General features: G+C 38.0%; 1 protein-coding gene across 2 annotated transcripts in view; it reads right to left on the bottom strand.

The window, feature by feature from the left end:
• TOX3 (TOX high mobility group box family member 3) overlaps positions 1–19,211 on the bottom strand; it is a 219,666-nt gene that overhangs the window by 34,027 nt on the left and 166,428 nt on the right. For both annotated transcript variants that reach the window (XM_075325730.1, XM_075325729.1), the window contains one exon: positions 13,141–13,392. In XM_075325730.1, the coding sequence (XP_075181845.1) occupies positions 13,141–13,392 (252 nt within the window). The remainder of the gene's footprint in view (positions 1–13,140; positions 13,393–19,211) is intronic.

The raw sequence follows: 19,211 nt of genomic DNA, 5'->3' as shown, positions 1-19,211 counted from the left end.
CACAATAGCTGTCTTGTAAAAATAATCCACTTTTTGAAATTGATGTAGCACTGATGTCAATACTGCTCAGCAAGCTGGACAGATTATAGGGAGGTGTTAAAAAAGGGGGGCAGAAGGGAGAGATACAGAGAGATAACGCCGCTATCTTTTGGTTATCTAAAAAGAGAAGACAGACAGACTAAAAGAAAAAAATCTATTGTGTTCTTTAAACATGCATTTGTTTAAACATCTGTATCTAAAAAGATACAAGGGAAAATTGATATTTTGATTAAAACACATACAGATTATTTAGATCACCATGAAATCCCCCATCTAAAATTCAGCTTGACTTCTATTAATTATTCTAGTCTTAAAAATATATATGTATGCCTGTAAAAATGTCATTGTGGTTCCTCATGTGGATTACGTTGGACCTGCAGGGGTGTTTTGGGGGGATAAAGTGATGGAAAGGGTGCTTTTTTGTTGTTTTATTTCAAATAAAGGATTTTTTTTGGTGTTTGTGTGTATTTCATTTCACTTACAGATTAGTAATAAGGGGAGTCTCATAGACACCTCTCATTACTAATCTAGGGCTTAGTGGCAGCTGTGAGCTGTTATTAACCTCTTATTACCCCAATTGCCACTGTTGCACTGATGTCAATACTGCTCAGTAAAATTCGACAGATTATAGGGAGGTGTTAATAAAGCGGGGGCAGAAGGGAGAGACATGGAGAGATAAAGCCGTTATCTTTTGGTTATCTAAAAAAAGAAGACAGACTGACTAAAGGAAGAAATCTGTAGTGTTCTTTAAACATGCATTTGTTTAAACATCTGTATCTGAAACGATACAAGGGAAAACTGATATTTTGATGAAAAAATATACAGATTATTTAGATCACCATGAAATCTCCATCTAAAATTCAGCTTGACTTCTATTAATTATTCTAGTCTTGAAAATGTATATGTATGCTTGGAAAAATGTCATTGTGGTTCCTTGTGTAGATTACGTTAGACCTGCAGGGGTGTTATGGGGGGTAATAAAGTGGTGAAAAGGGTGCTTTTTTTTTTCCTATTTCAAATAAAGGATTTTTTTGGTGTTTGTGTTTATTTCATTTCATTTACACATTAGTATAGAGGGGTGTCTCATAGACACCAAAACGTTTTTTGATACAATGAAGACTATTACAGAGTATTTAAATTTGTAGGAATTGATATGTGAGGGAGTATATTATTATTGTATTATTATTATTATTATTATTAATATGATTACTAGTTGTAGTACCCGGGCATTGCCCGGGATAGTAACTGTCTCTGCCTCTCTCCCAGTCTCTGTCTGTGTGTCGCTGTCTGTCTGTCTCTCTGTCTGTCTCTTTCCTTGTCTGTCTGTGTCTATGTCTCTGTCTGACTCTTTCCATCTCTGTCTGTATTTGTATCAGTCTATCGGTCTCCATCTCTGTGTCTGTATCTCTCTATCTCTGTGTCTGTCTCTATGTGTGTGTCTGTCTGTCTCTTTCTCAATCTGTCTCTTTTTTCGTCTGTCTTGGTCTGTCACTTTCCTGGTCTGTCTCTTTCCCCGTCTGTCTCTTTCCCCGTCTGTCTCTTTCCCCGTCTGTCTCTTTCCCCGTCTGGCTCTTTCCCCGTCTGGCTCTTACCAGGTCTGTCTCTTACCAGGTCTGTCTCTTTCCAGGGCTGTCTCTTTCCCCGGCTGTCTCTTTCCAGGGCTGTCTCTTTCCCCGGCTGTCTCTTTCCAGGGCTGTCTCTTTCCCCGGCTGTCTCTTTCCAGGACTGTCTCTTTCCAGGAATGTCTCTTTCCAGGACTGTCTCTATCCAGGGCTGTCTCTTTCCCCGGCTGTCTCTTTCCCAGGCTGTCTCTTTCCAGGGCTGTATCTTTCCAGGTCTTTCTATTTCCCCGTGTCTCTTTGCCTGACTGTCTCTTTGCCCTTCTGTCTCTTTTCAGGTCTGTCTCTTTGTCCGGCTGACTCTTTCCAGGACTGTCTCTTTCCCAGGCTGTCTCTTTCCCAGGCTGTCTCTTTCCAGGTCTGTCTCTTTCCAGGTCTGTCTCTTTCCAGGGCTGTCTCTTTCCAGGTCTGTCTCTTTCCAGGGCTGTCTCTTTCCAGGTCTGTCTCTTTCCCAGTCTTTTTCTGTCTGTCTGTCTTTTTCTGTCTCTCTATCCATCTCTCCACCAACATCATATAACATCACACATAAGCTTCAACTAACAGTTTATTTTGTTCCTATAGCAACCACTGACAGTTGCTATTAATAACCTATAGCTCCCACCTCCATTCAGTTTAATGGCGGCAGGATTTTAGAGACTAACTGTAAAGCATGGGGTTACATTTTTCTGTCAAAACATAGTCTACGACGCTCCTTGGCTCACATGAGGCATCCGTGCAAAATTTCGTGATTGTAAATGCGACGGTGCGGATTCCTTTAGTGGACATACACACACACACACTCAGCTTTATATATTCGATTATTATTTTTATTATTATTAGTATTATTCCAGAATGCATATAAAAAATAAATGTATGGGACCATGTTTAACTCTGCATCAGAGTGATGTTCTAAAATGTCCCTGCATTGTCAAGCAGATGCATGGAACCGTGCAGCTGAAAGGGTGGAAAGCCAGCTGTCAGACACAGCCGGACTCCTCATAGAGAAGGCAGAGATGGTTTATTACTATCTCTGCCTTCCCAACTTATATAGACACAGCACTAAACAGGCACAGTATTTCAGTAATAGGAAGTGCTAACAGCATTTTTTCCTTCAGAAAAAGTCATGCGATTACTGAGCAAAAGGAGGGAGGAGGGAGCAGAAGCTGTGCTGGATACTAGTTATAAAAAAATAAATAAATTATTGTGAAAAACAATTTCATCTCCAATATCACCTGACATGAACAAAAAAAAAATAAAAAATAAAAAGCATAAACATTACAACCAAAGTATCACAAAAAAAATGCAAAAATAATATTATATATATATAGTAAATTAAATATTATATAAATAATCATACAATAATTTTTTTTCACAGCTCATTTAACTACATGTACAAAACCCCGGAAATGGTCCTAAACAGGAGCAGGGGTAAATGGCCTGGTCTTGAACTGGCTAACTTTATTAGACAGTCCTTATTTGTTTTGTGTCTGTGACCTTGTTATAATGATTATTATTAGTCTAGAAATTATATCCAAATTATTGTAGCTGTATTATAATATCTTTTTATTGGAAACATCCAATGTACTAAAATCATATCAACATTGTATCATGCAACATACACTTCATAGAGCTCTTTTACGACATGAAATCATTTTACCGAAACCTATAGTTATTAAGATAACAAGCAACTTGGCTTCAGTTTATGGATCTCAAGATGTCTATGAAGCAATAAGAGAAGTCACCGTTCATTTTTATCAGTCTTCCACTGGGAAATATATGATGGTAGTGCAAAAATATTATTATTTATCTAGCCAACACAAACCCTGAGGGAAGCATTGAGGAACTTTGACATAACCTATTTTTAACTGTTCCTCTGGCAATTGTGAATTCGAGTTTATAGGTGAATGTGTCAAGTAGACCACAGAACAAAAGAGGTACAATATTACTCATAAACCCATCAAGTGCATTAGTTTTCTTTATCACTCAAAAAAATCTTATAAAATTTTTCCAAGAAAAACTATAATTATATTCCTTTGGAACAATGAAGTAATAGTATACAACAGAAGATTTCTAATCCTTAAAATGGCAAAGTCATTGAGGAGGCCAGTTTGAAAGGGAAAATATCTTTTTTTTACTTTTGTGTGATTTTTTTTTATATACTTTTTACTCTATTCTAATATAAAGCAGTAAAAATAAATAAATAAATAAAATATTCAAGGAATACTGTTTCTCCAACGTTCGAACTTTTTTGTCCAAAATACACTATTATGTAAGCCTCACTCCCTAACTATTTGTTTCATGCAAAGTTATGGATTATTAGCAAAATTTAGATTTAGGAATCTTTTGTACAAATTTACAATTTTTAGTAATTCAAGAATATTAAATGTAGGACATAATTTTACTGTGTTTAGATTTACAACCCATAACAATAAGGATGAGTTACATGAAGTGTATGACACATTCCGCATACAGACCCAATGCACAGGCTGACCATGGATCTCCCGACACGAATTTACAGCCTCAGGCCCCATTCACACGTCCGTGAAAAACACGTTCATGTCTTACGTGCCGTTTTTCGGGTCCGTGTTCCGTTTTTTGTGGCCGTTTTTCTGGTACGTGTGACATCCGTGTGATTGTGTATGCTAGCCGTCTGTGCATGTGGAATGTCTGTGTGTGCGTGAGATACATAAGTGTAATGTCCGTGTGTTGCCCATGTGAAATGTTCCGTGTGTGATGCACAATGACGTTGCTATATGCCCGCTGACAGCAGACAGACAGCGTTGCGCGATGAGAATGAACTCGGGTGAACTTCACCCGACTTCATTGTCATACTGCGGCTCTGTCTGTGTCGCGTACTGATTAGTGGTCACCCATGAAGGACTCACCGGTGACCGCTAATCCCCTGAGTGACTAAAGTGAACAGCGCGATTAGCGCTGCTGTCACTCAGCTTACCCGCGGCTAGCTGGATCCTCCACCCGAGACCACAACTCACCTGTGACTTCATCGCTGATCGCGCTTCTCTCCTCAGTTGCTGCGTGGAGCTGACAGGAGCGGCGATGTTCTACTGCAGCTCCTGTCACCTTCATGTAGCAGAGCTGAGAGCGTCGTGGGACCTCCGTAGATTACGCCGGAGCTGGAAGGGTTTTCAAGGCTTAATAAAGTGGTGAACGAGGGTGGTTTTTTTATTATTTCAAATAAAGGATTTTTCATTGTGTGTGCTTATTTTCTTTAACTTACAGGTTAATCATGGAAGGTATCTCGGGGAGACGCCTGTCATGATTAATCTTGGACTTAGTGGCAGCTATGGGCTGCTGCCATTAACTCCTTATTACACCGATTGCCAACGCACCAGGGCAAATCGGGATGAGCTGGGTACAGTCCCGGGACTGTCACATCTAATGGATGCGGCAATTCCGGGTGGCTGCTGGCTGATATTGTTAGGCTGGGGGGCTCCCCATAATGTGGAGCTCCCCATCCTGAGAATACGAGCCTTCAGCCGTTTGGCTTTACCCTGGCTGGTATCAAAATTGGGGGGGACTGCACGTCATTTTTTTAAATCATTTATTTATTTTTTTTACTGCTTGATATTGACACACCCACCGGTGGCTGTGATTGGTTGCAGTGAGACAGCTGTCACTCAGCGTGTATAGGCATGTCTCACTGCAACCAATCATAGGCACCAGTTGCAGGGGAAAGCAGGGAATACCATAGCTCATAGATCATAGACTTTCATTGGGTGCATTTGTGCGTGTTCCGTGCAGAAAATGGACATGCATCCGTGTTTTACGGACAAAAGTATCACGAACACGGACACACCCACCTTATGGAGAAACGCATGTGTAACTCCATACATTGAATAACATTGGAGTACGTGTGTCCGTGTCTCCGGTACATACGGAAATGGACCTAACACGTACCGGAGAGACGGACGGGTGAAGGGGGCCTCAGACAAACAGTCTAGCATTGTGGTCTGTATACAAACTTTGAAATGCCACTCAAAGCATGTTTTAGGGTAAAGACGTACAAAGGCTGGGTCTACTGCATTGACTGCAATGTCTGTACCAGCCACAAAATTCCTGAACGAAAGACAACAGCCTCATTTATACTCACAAATGTTGGACATGTTAAACTTTCTAAATTATAACAGACTCATCCTCTACAACTATTTATTTTATATTCCATGGAGTGTGCTAAACTACACAAAGTGCTTGTTTGCTTTATACATTCCAGTTTATATGCAGTATATCACAAAAGTGAGTACACCCCTCACATTTTTGCAAATATTTTATTATATCTTTTCAAGGGACAACACTGAAGTCATAATACTTTGATCCAATTTTAAGAAGTCAGTATACAGCTTGTATAACAGTGTAAATTGGTATGCTCTCTACATTACTCAACACAGCCATTAACATCTAAACCGCTGGGAACAAAAGTACACCCCTAAATGAAAATGGCCATATTGTTACCAAATTGTCAGTATTTTGTGTGGCCACCATTATTTTTGCACAATACCTTAACTGTCTTGGGTATGGAGTTCACTAGAGCTTCACAGGAGCCACTGGATCCTCTTCCATCCTACATAATGACATCTCGGAGCTGATGGATGTTAGAGACCTTGCGCTCCTCCACCTTCCTTTTGTGGATGCCCCACAGATGCTCAACAGGGTTTGAGTCAGGAGACACATGGCAAGTCCAGCACCCTCAGCAAGCCAGTGGTCATCTTGGAGGTGTATTTTGGGCTCCCTATGTTGGAATTTTGCCCTGTGGCCAAATTTCCTAAGGGAGGGCATAATGCTCTGCTTCAGTATGTCACAGTATATGTTGGCACTCATGGTTGCCTCAAATTATAGCTCCTCACAGCCGGCAGCACTCATGCAGCCCCAAATCATGATACTCCAACCACGATGCTTGATTGCAGCAAGACCCACTTGTCTTTGTCCTCTTCACCTGGTTTACACCAGACAGGCTTGACACCATCTGTACCAAATAAGTTTATCTTGGTCTCATCAGACCACAGGTCATGGTTCCAGTACACCATGTTTTTAGTCTGCTTGTCTTCAGCAAACTGTTTGCAGTCTTTATTGTGTAGCATCTTTAGAAGATGCATCCTGCTGGGATGACAGCCATGCATACCAATTTTATGCAGTGTACTGAGTATGGTCTGAGCACTGACAGGCTGAAACCCCACTCTGGTAACCTCTGCAGTGATGCTGGCATGTGTATTTTTAAAAGAAAATCTATTAGTATGACACCGAGCATGTGCACTCAACTTCTTTAGTCGGCCATGGTGAGGCCTGTTCTGAGTGGAATCTGTCTTGTTAAACCACTGAATAGTCTTGGCCACTATACTGCTACTCTGTTTAAGGCTGTTGGCAATCTTCTTATAGTCCGTCTTTATGTAGAGCAACAATTCTTTTTTCAGACCCTCAGAGAATTCTTTCTCATCAGTGCCATGTTGAACTTCCGGTGTCCAGCATGAGAATATGTGTGAGCGATAACACCAAATGTAACACTCCTGCTCCCCTTTCACACCTGAGACCTTGTAACAATAATGAGACCTCAACCAGTTTCTTAAAAAGCTCCAATAGAAAGTCTATGGGCCTGCACACAAAGTAATGTTTTGAGTGAGCACTATCCACTCGGGCACCAAAATTCTAGATTGTACTTTTTATTTAAAAAAAAGAATTAAATGCAAGGTACTGTTTAACACGAGAAGTCCCAGAGAGGGGTCATTTAACATTTCTACCTATGGAACCCAGGGACGGGTCAAATGACCTGAAGGATTTTAGCTAACATCCTATAATCACCGTCTTTTGTTCTGTAATTAAGGCCATTACTGTCGCACCACAGGAGGTTGTTGTTTTCCATTGAGTTAAGCCATTTAGTTTCTAGTTAGTTCTATTAAGCTTGGACTAAGGGTCATTTGACCCTCTTTCGGGACTTCAGGGGGGAGCTCGAAATTTCTGGGACTTCTAGTGTTAAGCTATGGTGATTTCCATTCTAAAAAGTCTGTTTTGACTGTTGAAAAACTGTTTACAATAGCAATCTAGTTATAATAAAGGATGTATCAATAAAAAAATATACATTTGCAATGCTTTATGTACAGAGTTACTAATCTTTACACATTCTAGTGGATTTACTTTGGTAATACCCAGTGCCGCACTGGGAGATTTTATAGGCACATATAGGTATTATTTCCACAGGTCCTTTTCCCATTATAGGTAAAACAATTTGCTCAATAACTAATTTAATGATTCATTGCTAGCCTATTGATAAATATTTGCCCTTCTAGTAAGAACAGATAGACATCTTATTAAGAGCTGTCAAAATATTGATTTTGGAGATTTTAATGAACTGTGTAACAAACAGAAAGGCCAAGCAATCTAGATAATAAATTGGCAAATTAACGCAGGCAGGTGAAAATTAATTCACGACTGCCTTTTGTTCTTACCACGCTCCACATTCAGATGCAGGAGAAAGGTGAAGTGCTGGAATGATTAGTTACGTACATTAGTTTGTATACAATAACAAGGCTAAGCCCACATTAATACCTTTCGGTTCTGCTAGGTAGAGCAGAACAATGTTTTGAAAAGGCATTTTGGAAGAGCGTTTAGGTGCGGAATCCAACATGTTTATAATTTTACACAAGGAGAAAAATGTCTGTGATAGCTGGGAATATAATTTTGTTTGAAAGTGGATGCACTAAAAATATCTTTGATATCATTGACTTAGGTCTTGAGTAGTGAGTTAGACTTTAAAGAAATTGTCCACTACATTGATGGCCTATCCTTAGGATAGATCATCAATGTTTGATCAGCCTGGGTCTGACACGCCGCACCCCCGCCAATCAGCTATTCTCGGTCCTGGCAGTGGCAGCAGGCAGCCGGTAATGCTCTGTTCCGAATCTGCTCCACCTTCTGATCGTCCGGGTACTGCACATCCACCTCCTATTGATTAGATTGGGAGGCCGATGTGCAGTATCCGGCCGCTATCTGAATATGTAACAGCTCCAGAACTTAGCATGTCCTGCTGCCTGCTTCCGCCGCCAGGACTGACAACAGCTGATCGGTGGGGGTGCCTGGTGTCGGACCCCTGCCAATCAGACATTGATGACATTTCCCAAGGATAGGTCATCAATGTAAACGTAGTGATCAACCTCTTTAAGGATTATTAAAAAAAATCTACCCTATCCATTGGATGTTAAATAATTTGTTGGTCACTTTGGTTCCAACAGATAGGATCTGGGCTCAACAGCCCAATTCTGAATGGAGTGAAGGTGTGCATATGCCAATCCTGCTCTATCAATCAGTGCAATCAGTGCTCTGAAGTCATAACCTTATTACACTTATAAATACACTGGCATAATATAAATCTAATAGTAAAAAACACGGTTGAAATCTTGATCACTAAAAGTTTATTTCTTCCCTTATTGAATCATATTAAATGGACAAAGAGGTGTAGGATAGTTCATGGACACATTTCAGTGTTCAAGGCTGAACGCCGAAACTTGTCAACAAACTGTCCAACTTCTATTTATGTCATTTTAATATGATTCAATAAAGGAAGAAAATAAACTTTTAGTCATCAAGATTTCAGCCGTGTTTTTTACTTTTAGATGTATATTATATGTCATGGACTCGACATTACCTATGAAAGTGTCCTGTGGAATGTGGCACAAAAACTGTGGCAGAAAATTCTTCCAGTCCTGCAAGTTGAGGAGGAACCTCTACAGATCGGCCATGCTTCTCTATAACATACCTTTGTTGATCAAATGAATTGAAATATGGGGAACTAAAAGGCAAGTCAACACCTTGATCTATTTGTACTGTTTAATTACAGCATTACTGAACAGTTTTTGAAGTGTGGCAAAGCCCACAATCCCGACGAAACAGGCCCTGCCATGAACATCACTTCCTTAAATTTGTGCTTGGTCTCAAATAACGCTTAGACAAATTAAATATGCCAAAGTAATGTCCATATGGATGCCAGGGCCCAAATCTCCCAGCAGAATAGTGGCAAAAGCATCATAAAACCTGCTTCCCAGGTTCCATCTTGGTTGACCCTCTTGCCCAACTAAGTTACATACATAAATCAGAAAGTCTATGTATTGTAAATGAAAACCTGATTCCTCAGAACAGGCCACCTTCTTCCTTTGCTTCCTCATCTACGTCTGATGCTTACTGATGACATTTTGGAAGTCTTTGTTTACAAGCCTTATCCATGTGCATTTGTAATATTAGGTATCACTCCTTCTATGAATTGTAGGTTTTTGAGTAGAGATGAGCGGACCAGTAGAAGTTCAGTTTGGCAGGTTCACCCAGGCTATATAGAAAGTTGGGACCGAGACTTGACGTGAACTCAAATGGAAGTTACTAATTAAGCAGTTCGGGTTTCCATCCACATGCAGATTTTCATACGTAAAACACCCGAACTCCAAATCTGAACTCTGTTTTTTTTTGCCTTTTTTTTAAGTCTGTGTTTGGTATGACACCAAACACCAAACTTTGGGTTTGCACATTTCTACTTATGACTGGTTGTTTCATCAGTATTTTGCACCTCTGCTTCCACAGCCTTTATTACGCAGACCTGCTGAATCCTGCAGTGCATTAAATCTGTGTCTTGGTGTTAATAAATATGGCTGCCTTTTTTTCGTTGACGCTTTTTGGAAGTCATAGTTTAGCAACTTATTCTGCTCTACAGATTCGGTTTCAACACATTCTTCTCATAGCCAAAGATGACTTTTTTTCTTTTTTTTTTTTTTTAGAAATATGTGCAAGAGCAGCTCTTTTGTGGGCTCACACCAAGTGAACTAGCCTTTGTTCTCGAAGCACATCAATAAACCATGAGGAGAGACCATGACAATATATTGATGATTCACTGATTAGACCTTATTAGACTACATTTGGTGGGGTGCTAAACAATCTCTCCACATCAGGAACCCAACACAAAATGTAGACAGGCTCACCCAAATTTCTGGACAGAACAATATGACCCTTGTCAAAGTAACCCGGTCCCTTAAAAAATTCCTAACAACATTTTTATTACAGAAACTGTCCTTTTTACCCATCTAATTATGTGTAAGTGTAGCTATATATATATATATATATATATATATACACATACAGTTCACAACTTCCTTAGATACCAGCGTTTCTCTGTTATACTTTTTGCTCAAATGACCTACAATCAGACTAACCAGCTCACCCTAAGGTTTATGTTTTATTCAAGTCACATTCTCTGTCTAAGTAAATGGCGCCTCATTTTGACGTTCTATAGATTTACATTGAATTAAATTGCTCCACCTCACAAAACGGTTCCTGCGTAAGACAGCATAGAAGAGGAACGCTCAAATGGGACAGGAACGACATCAGAAACTGGAGAAAACATCATTACATAACAAATTAGGACAGTTCATGAAATAAATAATTTGGTCAGGACTTTTTAAAGCGTAATCGTAATTTTAATTTTTATTTCATAAATCAATGAATTCAGAATTGAGAATTTTGATCAGGGCTAATCAATTCTGGCAGAAACAGAAGCCGATTTCTCTGATAAGAAATATTACAAAGTTGCTTATTTTCATGTTTATTATTGATTTATGAAACAACTTAAAACAACAGTTACGTTTTAAGCTTATACATTTGTCTTACTCCCAACACATTATCTTTAAGAACTGATTTGACAAGTGCCTTTGACAGGTGCTATAGTAACAAAAAAATCAATGATAATCAATGTACCTGTCAGTGTTTGTAATGCTATGGATGATCAGTGTACATTTCCTCAGCAATGGCCATGTTTATTTGTCAAGTTTATTCTCTACCAGAAAGTATGAATAGGGCCAACTAAGGCTATATCCAGACCTGGTAAATTGGCAGCAGATTTGCGACACTAACCCCAATTATATATTTTAGTAAAGGGAAATGCCCCCAACTCCTGTAATCAAAGACCTGATAATAAATATATTACTGTATTTTTCGTTTTATAAGAGATATCGGATTATATGACACACCATAAATTTAGAGGAGGAAAATAGGAAAAAATAATTTGTAATGTTAAAGAAGGTCCGTCTTATAATCCTAGTGCATTTTAATCTTAATGCCTACCAGGGGGAGTGGCTCAGGAAGGTCACAGGAGGCAGGGTAGGTGAAGCTGCGGGCTTGGAGGAGGGGTTATTGCAGCTCAGGAGGGTTGGAAATGTTCTGGATCGAGGGTGTAGCAGCGGGCCTCGAGTAAGGCTTACTAGGGCGACGATGGTGGAGTGGGGTCATAGGAGGCAGGGTCACAATCTGCGCTCAGGGGTGTAGCGGCAGGCGCCATTGATCTGCGGGAGGGTGGTCTACGGATTTGTCACAGCACAGGGTGTCTCAGTGGCGGGTGAGTTGATCGACGGGCGGTCTGCAGAGGTGTCTCGGCAGCAGGTGCATTGAGTTGACTGCCAGCTCCATTGAATGGCTTGCGACTGACAAGATGGACTTCAAGAAAATGGCCGCAGAGGCGGCGCATCGCAGATAGGACTCCATGCCTATTCTCTTGAAGTCCATCACATTAATCTGTGCAAGCCCGCTTCCGCGGCCATTTTCTTGAAGATCATCTCATTGACAATCAGCAATTCAATTTAGCTGACTGTCAGCTCAATGCAGCCTGCTCAATCGCAAATCAATGCCTCCCCGAGTGCATCCTGTGAGCCAGTTTCCTATGATCCTGCTCAACTACCACCACTCCAGTAAGCCATAACCGTTTTGTAAGTCACACCCCCATTTCCCCCCCAGTTTTGGGGGAAAAAGTGAGTCTTACAAAGCAAAAAATACGGTACTTTGACATATAATAGCAGGGTCCTTAAATGTGGAAAAAACACCAGCCTGCTCATCATCACCCTCGGTTTGACATGGTGAGCATACCAGCAACTTGTTAACATCCTTGTGCATTTAAAAAAACAAAGGGAATATGTGTAGTAATATTACACAATCACACAAATGTTATGTCTTCCCAAACATTTTACTTCACACAGAACAGTAAATAGCTCGGTGGTTCTTGTTTTTAATTAGAAATTTCACATGCAGCCATTATTAGATCCTGTTGCTTTCCTGCAATGATTATAGTTATTATTCATTTCATTTCTCAGCTCTCCGTAGGAATTCAGACCCCCGAGGCTCCTTATGAAACTGAAAAGGGAAACTTCATTACTGCCGAGATTGCCCCAACGCTGAAATGTACTAATCTGCTATATATTGATGTTACTACATATAAAGTAGGCCTTTAGAGTTTATAGCTAATAAAGGGCAATATCTTAATCTAAGCAAAATGCATTGCAGTAGTTCTTATCCATATGTCATAGGTTTAGCTTAGGGCCATTTCTAAATAGATCATTTTTTTATAAACCATACGGAACAGCAGTTGTATATTGTCTTCATACTAATTCACTTAGATTTCTTTCTATTTATAGGTGAATAAGATATTTTACAGGTGGTGTTTTTTTTTAACTTTTTATATGAAACTTACCATGGTCAATCCGTTAGAGTGCAATATTCGATCTTGGTCTACTGCATTACGGGAAATGGTGATAGAAGGGAGGTCTAGACTTTGAGGTGGAAACTGAGGTGTAAATTCATTCCCCTGGGCAGCCAAAGCTTCACCCATCACTTGAAATGGGAGCAGGACATCGGACATGCCAAGTGAAGGATCAGTCTCTGGAGGTGGAGTGATGGGAGGTATCTCAAATTCTTCATCACCGAGACTCGGAGTGTGGAACGTCTGTAAAACAAGAAACAAATAGGAGTCGCTTAGTCAGTTGAAACTTTGGGCCAAATTAAGTAACTTAACAATTAAAATTTTATTTTTTGGTACATTTTAATTAATTAGTAAATAGAGATGAGCAAACCTTTGGAGGTTCGGTTCGCAGGGCACAGTCGAACCTTAGATAAGGTTCGGTTTGTGACTCTGACTTGAACCAATCCTCAATGGAAGTCAGTAATTGGGCAGTTTGTGTCTCCAGCCATAAGCAGAACACTTCCGAGAGGGTTGGCGGAGTTTTTCCATTTTCTGTGTGTGCACATTACATTTGATAATGCTGATTTTACCCCGAGTGCGAGCCGATCAAACACTGCACAGGGCTGAGCATCACTCATACTCAAGTACAGCACTGCTCGCTTGAGTGGTTTGCACTCGTAACTCACTCGAACTTTGAACCCGAACTTTGGGGTTTTTTTGGAAGTTACTTTATGAACCCGAACCTCGAGCTTCAGGTTTGCTCATCTTTATTAGTAAAAATGACAAGCATACATACATTTTTTTGGAAGAAGAAATAATCTCTGGGACGACTTAAGCATGAAAATTATATGCTAGTGATATAATAAGTCTTGGTCAGTAAAGCATCTTCCTATTCGAAAACAAGCCATACAAATAAGATAATTGTCAGCCAAACATCTGTACGGCAAACATTAAAGACAAGTGAATTTATTCAAGTGCAATATCCAAATTCTCCAAAAAAAGGATTTCTTTGCAAGTCGCTCAACAAGAATTTAGCGAAAAGGTGACCAGCTATGGCCTCAATTTTGCTGAACCACAGAAGGCCAGGAAAATATTTCCAAAAAATTGACCTCATTGCTCTCCCTACCCCCATAGCCCACTTTCTGCTCCTCAGAGCTTCTTATTTTCCCCCTCTCCCTTTTCTCTTTGGAAACTTAATTCCAGGCCATGTCTTACAGGTGGACAATGCTTAGGACATCACTGTGTGCCGTGCACTGATGGAAAACGTCATGATGTCACAACAATGTGACACACGCCGCCAACTAATGGCATGGCACACAAGTATATCATTCAGAGGTCTTGTCAAGCGAATGTATATACATATTGCCAAATACATGAACAACCTCGTAGAGAATGAGAGAGAATATAATTTATGCAGTGCCAATATGTTCACAGAGTATAACTAGACAAAGATATACACCCTCATACCCATTACTATTATGCAGCCTTTTTACATGTAAGCCGTTAATTCTAAGATAAATCTCTGTTCCGTAAATTTTGAAATCTCAGCAGAAACAGATCCTCTTGATCAAAGATTTAAGTGCAATTATCATACTGCGGTAATAGTCTACCAGTATTAACAGTGTTTTAATGTGCGCCTAATTAGCAACATCTGTTTTTGTTTGTTTCAGCAACAGATACATTAGGTCTAGTGCATATCAAATGGCCGTTTTATTGATACCTAACTGATGTAAAAAAAAATAGCTCACATTAAACAATACTCATGTAATACAAAATATATATTTAGACAAATTTATAGTTCACGCTGCAATAAAATATGATCAAACATTGGGGTTTACAATGATTTGTACAAGAAAAAGTGAAAATTGTACTCAACATTTCTATGGGGAAAAAATTAAATTCTGAGTAACAACAGGAATAATGAAAGAAACGTCATGCTGTTAGTTAACTATGTGATAGGAGGAAGTACATCCTGATTTAGTGGCCTTTGATCATGTTTCATGTTTGTAAATAGATCTGTTCTTTCTTAGTATTTTTTATTACATTTTTTGAGATATATTCTTTAAAGCTGAGCTCATAATTATTTTTTATTACATTTTTGGGGATATATTCCTATGTTTGTTTTTATTCCATTTTTGGGGTATATTCTTTAAATCTGAGCACATAAGTGTTTTTATTGCATTTTTGGAGAATATTCCTTATAGCTGATCTCATAAGTATTTTTTATTACATTTATGGGGATATATTCCTAAGGTTTTTTTTTACATTTTTTGCATTTTTGGGGTATATTCTTTCTAACTGAGCTCATAAGTATTTTTTATTACACTTTTGGGGATATATTCCTAAGTTTTTGTTTTTATGATGTTTTTGGGGATATATTCTTTAAAGCTGAGCTCATAAGTATTTTTTATTACATTGTTGGGGGTATATTCTTTAAGGCTGATCTCATAAGTATTTTCTATTACTTTTTTTGGATATATTCTTTAAAGATTAGCTCATAAGTATTTTTTATTAAATTTCTTGTTGGTATATTCTTTAAATCTTAGCTCATAAGTACTTTTATTGCATTTTTTGGGGCGTATTTTCTTTAAAACTGAGCTCCTAAGTATTTTTTTATTACATGTTTGGGGTATATTCTTTAAAACTGAGCTCATAAGTATTTTTTATTACATTTTTGGGGATATATTCCAACGTTTTTGTTTTATTATATTTATGGGGTATATTCTTTAAATCTAAGCAAATAAATATTTTTATTACATTTTTGGGTGTATATTCTTTAGAGCTGAGCTCATAAGTGTTTTTATTACATTTTTGGGGTATATTCTTTATATCTGAGCTTATAAGTATTTTTTATTACATTTATGGGGATATATTCCTACGTTTTTGGGGTTTTTTTTACATTTTTGGGGTGTATTCTTTCTAACTGAGCTCATAAGTATTTTTTCTTACAATTTGGGGGGTATATTCTTTAAAACTGAGCTCATAAGTATTTTTTATTACACTTTTGGGGATATATTCCTAAGTTTATGTTTTTATTATGTTTTTGGGGATATATTCTTTAAAGCTGAGCTCATAAGTATTTTCTATTACTTTTTTTGGATATATTCTTTAAAGCTTAGATCATAAGTATTTTTTATTAATTTTTTTGTTGGTATATTCTTTAAATCTTAGCTCATAAGTACTTTTATTGCATTTTTGGGAGGTATATTCTTTAAAGCTGAGCTCCTAAGTATTTTTTATTACATTTTTGGGGATATATTCCTAAGTTTCTTTTTTATTACATTTTTGGGGTATATTCTTAAAAGCTGAGCTCATAAGTATTTTTTATTACATTTTTGGGGTATATTCTTAAAAGCTGAGCTCATAAGTATTTTTTATTACATTTTTGGGGTATATTCTTTACAGCTGAGCTAATAAGTATTTTTCGTTGCATTGTTTAGGTTTTATTCTTTAAAGGTGAGCTCATAAGTATTTTTCATTGCATTGTTCGGAGCATATTCTTTAAAACGGAGCTCATAAGTATTTTTTAATAGACTTTTGGACTATATTCTTTCTAGCTGAGCTCACAAGTATTTTTATTACTTATTTTGGGCAAATTGTTTCTATCAAGTATTTTTTATTACATTTTTGGGGATATATTCCTACGTTTTTGTTTTTACTACCTTTTTGGGGTATATTCTTTAAAGCTGAGCTCATAAGTATTTTTTTATTACAGTTTGGGGGTATATTTTGTAAAGCTGAACTCAAATATTTATTATCACATTTTTGGGGATATATTCCTAGGTTTTTGTTATTATTACATTTTGGGATATATTCTTTAAATCTGAACTAATAAATATTTTTTTATTAACCGTGTGCAGAATTATTAGGCAAGTTGTATTTTAGAGGATTTTTTTATTATTGATCAACAACTATGTTCTCCATTAACCCAAAAGACTCAAATATCAAAGCTTAATATTTTTGGAAGTTCCAGTGGGTTTTTTTTTAGATTTGGCTATCTAAGGAGGATATCTGTTTGTGCAGGTAACTATTACTGTTCAGAATTATTAGGCAACTTAATAAAAACCAAATATATTTCCATGTCACTTGTTTATTTTCACCTTGTAAACCAATATAACTGCACAAAATTTATAATTAAGCATCTCTGACATGCAAAAACAAACCCCCAAAAAATTAGTGACCAATATAGCCACCTTTCTTTATGATGACACTCAACAGCCTTCCATCCATAGATTCTGTCAGTGGCTTGATCTGTTTACGATCAACATTGCGTGCAGAAGCCACCACAGCTTCCCAGACACTGTACCAAGAGGTGTACTGTTTTCCCTCCCTGTAAATCTCACATTTTATGAGGGACCACAGGTTCTCTATGGGGTTCAGATCAGGTGAACAAGGGGGCCATGTCATTATTTTTTCATTTTTTAGAGCTTTACTGGCCAGCCACGGTGTGGAGTAGTTGGATGCATGTGATGGAGCATTGTCCAGCATGAAAATCATCTTTTTCTTGCATGATGCCGACTGCTTCCTGTACCACTGCTTGAAGAAGTTGTCTTCCAGAAACTGGCAGTAGGTCTAGGAGTTGAGCTTCACTCCATCCTCAACCCGAAAATGTCCCATAAGTTCATCTTTGATGATACCAGCCCATACCAGTACCCAACCTCCACCTTGCTGGCATCTGAGTCGGAGTGGAGCTCTCTGCCCTTTACTTATCCAGCCTCTGGCCCATCCCTCTGGCCCATCAAGAGTCACTCTCATTTCATCAGTCCATAAAACCTTTGAAAAATCAGTCTTAAGATATTTCTTGGCCCAGTCTTGACGTTTTATCTAATGTCTTATATATATATATCTTTTCAAAGGTGGTCATTTTTCAGCCTTCCTTACTTTGGCCACGTTCCTGAGTATGGCATACCTTGTGCTTTTTGATACTCCAGCAATATTGTAGCTCTGAAATATGGCCAAACTGGTGGCAAATGGCATCTTGGCAGCTTCACGCTTGATTTTCCTCAATTCATGGGCAGTTATTTTGCGCCTTTTTTGCCCAACACGCTTCTTGTGCCCCTGTTGGCTATTTGCTGTGAAATGCTTGATTGTTTGGTGATCACGCTTCAAGTCTTTGAAAATTTCAAGACTGCTGCATCCCTCTGCAAGACATCTCACAATTTTGGACTTTTCAGAGGCCATCAAATCTCTCTTCTGACCCATTTTGCCAAAGGAAAGGAAGTTGCCTAATAATTAAGCACACCTTATATTGGGTGTTGATGTCATTACACCACACCCCTCCTCATTACAGAGATGCACATCACCTGATTTACTTACTTGGTAAGTGGCTCTCAAGCCTATACAGCTTGGAGTAGGACAACATATATAAAAAAGATCATGTGATCAAAATACTCATTTGCCTAATAATTCTGCACACAGTGTATATTTTTTGGGGTATATTCTTTAAAGCTGAGCTCATAATTATTTTTTATTACATTTCTGAGGGGTATATATATATACCCCCAAAACACATATTACATATGAATACAAGTATGTTTGCATGCACACATAAAATTGATGATTCTAATTCTAAAATCATTGAAGCCAAAATTGTATTATTTACAGCTTGACAGAAATGTAAAAAAATATAAAAAAATATAAAAAATATTATAAATGTTAACAAATACAAAAAAATATTAAAAATTACATTTAAGTATAGGAAAATAAAAGGAATTATAAGTATGAAGTAAATATAAACTACTAAAAATAATACTCATTATTCAAGTTAACAAAACATATTATTAAAATAATTAAAGTGGGAAGACAGACCACTCTAAGATCAAGGGGTAAAATATTGGTAATGATCTTGGGCAGAGTAGAAGACAGATACCGTCCTCATTACATGTCTGTTAACTATAACAAAACGTAATTATTCCACCATTGTGCAGTAAACACAATTACTATTACGTGAGACAAAGCTTTGCATGCCGGTTAATAGGAGAAAAAAAAAAGAAAAGATGCATTCTAGGGAACGATCTCATTAGCTGCAATACATTGTCATTCCTCAAACTGTTAATGATGATAGAAATTAATAACCGCAAGCT

Source organism: Anomaloglossus baeobatrachus, chromosome 10 (genome assembly GCF_048569485.1).
Source record: "Anomaloglossus baeobatrachus isolate aAnoBae1 chromosome 10, aAnoBae1.hap1, whole genome shotgun sequence".
Lineage (NCBI taxonomy): Eukaryota > Metazoa > Chordata > Amphibia > Anura > Aromobatidae > Anomaloglossus > Anomaloglossus baeobatrachus.
This window is presented reverse-complemented; position numbering and strand designations above follow the sequence as displayed.